The following is a 6,722-nucleotide window of genomic DNA, read 5'->3' as shown; positions in this document are numbered from 1 at the left end:
AATGTGACTAATGTGAAAATATGTTTAATAGGAATGTATATGTAGAGCCTGTATCAGATTGTACTCCATCTTGGGGAGGGAGGGAGAGAGGGAGGGGGAGAAAACTTAAAACTCAAAGGCTTATGGAAGTGAATGTTGAAAATACAAATAAATAAATTAATTAAAAAACATATAGTATCAAGAGAGACAATGACCATAAAAAGATCAAATTATAGGAGTCTTGGAGAAGAGAGAAGCTTGGTAGAATAGTTTTTACGGCTTTATTTTGTTCAACCAGGATAATGGTTTCTAAAATAATAAACACAACTGGATCATATACTCTCTGTCAGTTGTGTTACTGTGAAGATTCTATATGGCTTGTTGTATACAGTCATTTGAAAGCTGTAGACCTCTCATGTTCTCATCAAGGATAACTGGAGTACATGTAAAGTTCATTCTCATAAGAATTTTGTACACACGAGAAAATAGATATATACGGACTAATAGTTCTGAATGAATAAATAAAAAATATTTATCAAAAAAAGAAATAGTCATTTTCATAATTTCTTAAATTATAATAATATTCCATTCCATTTATACCATAATTTATTTAGCCATTCCCCAATAGATGGGTACTCCATTAGTTTCCTCTCTTCTCCTCTTCATTTTCCCTTCCAGATAAGGAATTTTGTTTTACTTGCAACTATTCCCTCTCTGGCATTATCATCCTTCTTACCCCACGCTTGCCCCATCCCAACCTGTTTTCTTGTTGAGTTTTATGTATTTGTACATCAAATTCTTTGTGTGTGTGTGTGTGTTTTCAATCCTTCTTTGGCCAGTTCAGGTAAAAATGAGATTCATTTGATACCTCTCTCCCTACTCTTTCCTCTATGCTTTTATTTAGTCTTCCCACGTAGTCTAATTATGAGAAATAGCAAGTTCCACCCTCTTCTTCATTCGTTCTACATTAGATTATTCCTTTTACACTCATTTCTCTTTCTGTTCTTCAAACCCTCATAACCCAACAAAGCCACCCCAAGGTACTCTGTTTTTTTCTTAGTTAACTCCCTTGATATCCTTTGAAGACATTAAGAATCTGAAGGGATGCTTGAATCTCTCCTCCTACATAGGATGTTCATACTACATCATCATACAACTCCTTCCCAATTGCTCATATGAGTTTACCTTTCTAGATTCCTCATGATTCTTGTTTGCATTTCAAAGTTTTTACTCAACTTTGGTCTTTTTAATCAATTAGACTTGAAAGTCCTCTATTCCATTAAAGGTCCTCCTTCCCCTCTGTCCCCTGCTGGAGAATTAGACTCAGCTTTGTAGGGTTTTATTCCTGGTAGTAATACTGTGTATGTATGTATATGTTTAGTACTTATGTGATCTTGAGAAAATTATTTAACCTTTTAAGACTGTTTCTTCATTTGTAAAATAGAGAGATTGCCCTTGATGATCTTTGAAGCCCCTTCCAGCTCTAAATCTATGAGTGGGAAGATGGTGGTGCTATCAACAGAAACAGGAAAATCAGGATGAGGAGCAAGATTTGAGAGAAGAGTTCAGTTGAGTTTGAGGTGCCTGTGGGGTGACATCCAGATTGAATTAATACTGTTTTTAGGTCCAAAGGGGTGGATGAAAAGAAAAGGTGACCAGTCTCTCCTATCTACATTTTCCTACCACTTGGCAGCAAATGCTCTTCCAAATGAGTGATTTTGTGGTAATTCAGTATCCAAAGTAGGAAAGTGAAAAGATGGGTCCAGGCACAAAATTTACGTCCTCCAATGAGATTTATTTTCTACAGCCAACCAAGGCCTTTATAGCTGACTTGGCCAAGGCCTGGGGCTAGTACTAATATTCAATTCTGTGTTTTGAAATGAGTCTCTATGAAATATCTCAGTTGGCCACTTTGAATGTCATATTACCTAGTTGGGAAGTACAACAACAAATCTGCTATCTGAGATTTTTCTTCTTTATATATTAAAAGTCCCATCTCTGATGTATGTCCATGATGTTTTACCCATTTTCCTTACTTCTCAGGGGTTCCCAGTGATTGGTAGACAAGCAAGATTTTGCTTCTATTCCCAGATCTATGCTTTGGAATCTATGAGGATTGTAATCAGTGGAAAGGGTGATGAAAGGAGAGAAAGAAAGAAGGGAGAAAAGGAAAGAAGAAGAGAGTTTCACTCTGTAGTAGACAGTAAATCCACTAGGACTGTTCTTGTAGAGATAAAGACCTACTCTCAGGGGTCTTGGCTATAATCTATGAAACATTAATATGTACATTTCTCAGATCCCAGGGGACATTATAATTCTTCGGATACCTCAATCAATCAATTGACAAGCATTTATTAAGTGCTTATTATGTGCCAGGCATTATGGTAGGCACTGGGATACAAAGACATAAAAAATGTCCCTGCCTTCAGTGAGCTTACATTCTATTAGGGGAGACAAGATGGACACATATACATATATGAAAGTATATGCAGAATGAATACCAGGTAAATTATTTGGTGGGTGAGGGGAATCAGAAAAGTACTCACATAAAAGTATTGTTTGAAATGAATTTCAAAAGAAACTTAAGATTTACGGAGCCAGAGGTGAGGAGGAGATAGTGCATTCTAGGCCTGAGAGACAGCCAGTACAAAGACCGATATGGGAAGACCATAGAGTGCATAAGGGGGGACAATATATAAAGTCTGGGGAGGCTTTAAATGCCAAACAAAGGAATTTATAATTATTCTTAGAAGTGATAGGGAGCCGCTGGAGTTTATTGAGTAGTGAAATGGTCAGATCTTTGCTTTAAGAAAATTACTTTGGGGGCAGCTAGGTGGCACAGTGAACAGAGCTCTGACCTTGGAGTCAGTAGGACCTGAGTTCAAATCCAGCCTTAGACACTTAACACTTACCGGCTGTGTGACTCTGGGCAAGTCACTTAACCCTGATTGCCTCACCTAGAAGCAAAAAAAAAAAAATCACTTTGGAAGCTTTGTGTTGGATGGATTGGAGAAGGAAGAGAAAGACAAGTGAGAGAACCAGGAGGAGGCTATTACAATAATTCAGGAGAGAAGAAATGGGGGCCTGACCTAGGATAATAGCCTGCGAATTGAGAGGATGCTATTGATGATATGAAAGTAGAATTGAGAAGACTTGGCAACTGACTGGATATGTGGGCTGAGGGAAAATGAGGACTCAAAGATTTTTACTCCAAGATTGTGGAATTGGAAGTATGGCAAAAAAACAAAGGTATGGTCAAAAGTTTGTTCATGGCCTGAATTTCTGACTTAACTCTTAACTCTTCTGAGCCAGTCTCCAGATTCTAAAATGTACTCTAGGTGTAGAAACAGGTTAACATTTACTCAGGGCTTTTGATTTAGTACTTCCTATTTTGGGGCATATCATGATCACAAAAAAGGCCCCAGGCAGTTACTAGGGGCTAGAATGCAACTCTATAACAGATATCCAACCAGAAGCTAGAAATTTGAGTCTGGATTTTAGGATGGAGGTCAGGATCGGATATCGTAGATTTCAGAATCACAGACAAGGAGGCGATAGATGAAGCTATTGGAGTAGAATAAATTGACAAGGACAAGAGAGGGAAGAGTGCTCAGGGTAGACCTATCAGGGAAGACTGCACTAACAGGATGCCGGGAGGCAGTTGAAACAGAGAAGCATAAGTCAGAAGAGCTTTCTTTTTCCACTTTCCATTCCACTTCCTTAGGTCAATTCCATCATTAAAATAACCAATTCAACCCGTGTTAATGATCACAACAGAGATGATGAATTCAAGGCAATTTAGGGAATTAATCAATGAGAGGAAGAGATACACAGCAGTATAGAATAAGACCGATGGGACTTATTCAGGCCCATTCAGGCATTTATATTTGTCCTGGCTCTGACCTTTACTTAAATCTGATAGTGGAAGTTGAAGGGAGATAGAGTGGGTCTAGGACCTGGAATACATTTCCACTGGTAAGACCATAGGACCTTAGATTTAGAGCTGGAAGAAACCTTAAAGACCATTTAGCCCAACCCCCTCATTTTATAGCAGTCTCCCTGTAGTCATATGAGTAATGTCAGAGATGGGATTTGACCCTGGGTTATCTGACTCCAAACAGAGTTGTTTTTCACCTGCCTCCACTACACCTTCTGAACCAGTTTCAAGAAAAAAGTGAAAACTTCTTCTGCTCATTCAGGCCATACCTACCCATGTTGTGACTGTTATCTTGTTAAATGCAAAACGCCCTCCTTTGACTAATCTATTTCCTGGAAAAACACAAGGAACCAGCCTTACTTTCTGGTGTGTCCCCATGCTTCCTAGAAAGCCAGTGATTCATATGATTAACGGGAACTCAAGCCACTACAGCATGCCTACCAGCTGTTTGTTGCTACAAACTCTGTCACCCACAAGCCTGTAAAAAATAACAAAAATAATGTCACTGTATGAACATGAAAAGGATAGCTTGGTTCTTTTGTCTCTAGGATCTCCTTGTGGTTCTTCTCAAAGTCAACTCGTTTGTGAGTATTGCCTAGTTGGAAGGATCTAGGGGAAAAGTTTGGTTTTCACCCAAACTCCATTGGTCTTAATTGAAGACTGTGTATATATCGTAGGTACATAATAAATATTTGTGGAATGAACGATGGAGCAATTGGGTCTTGGCATATGCTATTTGGGTAGAGTGTTTTTTTTTCATGGATTTCCCCCTCGTGACTAATAATAATAATTCATATATGTGTCACATTTTATGATTTATAAGACACTTCATATAAATTATCTTCTTACTAACAAGCCAGTGAGGGAGGTAGTAGAGGAAATTTTTCATTAGTGAGAGAAATAACTGGTGTAGAAACCCTCTTAAGCAATGCAAATTGGCAACTCTTCCAATAATGCATGATCTTAGAAACTGCCTGGGATACTGAGAATTTAAGTGCCTTGCTCATGGTCACACAGCTAATATACAACAGAGGCAGAATCTGAATTCAGGTCTTCCTGACTCCAAGGCTGGTCTGCTACCCTGACATCACACACATAAGTAGATTCTTTTTTTTTTTTTAATTTTGGCATTTTATTTTTCCCCAATTACGTGTAAAAACAATTTTCAACATTCATTTTTAAAATTTTGAGTTCCAAATTCTCTCTCTCCCTCCTTACCCCCCTCACTGAGAAGGTAAGCAATTTGATACAGGTTATACATGTGTAGTCATGCAAAACATATTTCCGTATTAGTCAACACATAGTAGAGTCTTAATAAATATTTGTGGAATAAATGAATGACTGAGCAGTTGGTTAATAGACTGTGGCTTTTGTGTAGAATGACTTCATGTGGGGAAATCTTCCTTCCTGGATAATAATAAGAATAAAAATAATTCAAATTCATTTAATCTTTTATATTTTATAAATCACTTTCCAGAAATTATTTCATTTGACTCTTACCACAATCCTGTTGGGTAGGTAGTACAGGTATTATTCCCCCCTATTTCACAAAGGAAGACAATGAGGGGCTCAGAAAGGTTAAAGGACACAGGACATAATTGGCAGAACTGAGTTTCAAACCCAATTCTTCTGACTCCAAGTCAGAGGCTCTTACAATTATATCACAGCTGCCTGGGGGGCTCAATAACAATCTGTCCCTATGATAGAATGGAGAATGGGGTGGAGGCAGAGTCACCCTGTTGGGAGTAAACATTGTTTCTAGGACTTAGATCCTGTCCTGGGGATGGGCGGGGTTGGCCACAATCAGTATTCCATAAATGAGTGTTTCTGGTCCAATCGTCAGCGATGCATTGATCCCTGGCTTATCAAGCAGTGGGAACTGAGCACCTCCTGGCGCAGTTTGGGGATGACAAATAGCTAAGGTCATACCACCCCTTTTCCATTGTGCTGTGCCTTAGGCCAAGGTCTTTGAATCCGGGTTCTCATGTCCCACCCACATCCCTGTCCAAGCCTTAGCTAATTGGGTTGAAGTCAGAATCCCTGGGAGCTTGTGTGTTATCATTGCCCTTCCTTGTCAGATTGGGGAACCGACGCTTTATTTGGTTCTAATAAAGAATTCACCTTGCTTACTCTCTGCCTTCTGACTGCTCTCTCTCGAGAGGATTAAAGTGTGTTTAAGCATATTGTAACTGTTGACTCTGAATGGCTTCTGCATGGAGAGGAATTTGAAATGCTCTGTCTCCACCCCATTCCTTTTAGGCTGGCATGATCCGCACAGACAAGGATGAATTCTTCATTGAGCCTCTGGAGAAGGGGATGTCGCAGGAGAACGATGGCAGGATGCATGTGGTCTATCGCAGGCCCCCATCTCCAAAGCTCCTTCTCAATGACAGCAGGGAAACCGTGTATTCAGGTAAAGCTGAGAATACTCATGACTGGTGGAGAAGGCCTTGTTGGTTGTTGAGATGCTCAAGAATTCTTTGTCCTTGATTATCCATGTGTTCCCCTGAGACCTTCCAATCCTGAGAGGCAAGCAGATTGCCACGTTGTCTGGAACTGAAGTGTACTGCAGCTACCAGAGAGTACAACCACATGTGGGAGGGATTTTGTACTGGGTCCAAGGTACATGAAGCTGACTGACTGAATCAGAACTGTGTATTTTGGAAATTAAAAAAAAAATCAGCTAATTGACCTTCAGGTGGCCAATTTTTAAAATTGGTTTAATTAAACTAACAGGTTTTTATTTTGAGAACAAAAAATGCAGGCATTTTTGTCTGTGAAAACAGAAGTTCTCTACTTGAAGGTA

General features: G+C 39.2%; 1 protein-coding gene across 1 annotated transcript in view; it reads left to right on the top strand.

The window, feature by feature from the left end:
- ADAMTS2 (ADAM metallopeptidase with thrombospondin type 1 motif 2) overlaps nt 1–6,722 on the top strand; it is a 451,457-nt gene that overhangs the window by 140,511 nt on the left and 304,224 nt on the right. The window contains exon 3 of the mRNA XM_027841791.1: nt 6,176–6,329. Within this exon, the coding sequence (XP_027697592.1) occupies nt 6,176–6,329 (154 nt within the window). The remainder of the gene's footprint in view (nt 1–6,175; nt 6,330–6,722) is intronic.

Source organism: Vombatus ursinus, unplaced genomic scaffold (genome assembly GCF_900497805.2).
Source record: "Vombatus ursinus unplaced genomic scaffold, bare-nosed wombat genome assembly UNPS02014863.1, whole genome shotgun sequence".
Taxonomy (NCBI): domain Eukaryota; kingdom Metazoa; phylum Chordata; class Mammalia; order Diprotodontia; family Vombatidae; genus Vombatus; species Vombatus ursinus.
Note: the sequence above shows the minus strand (reverse complement) of the source record. Positions and strands in the feature narration are given on the sequence as shown.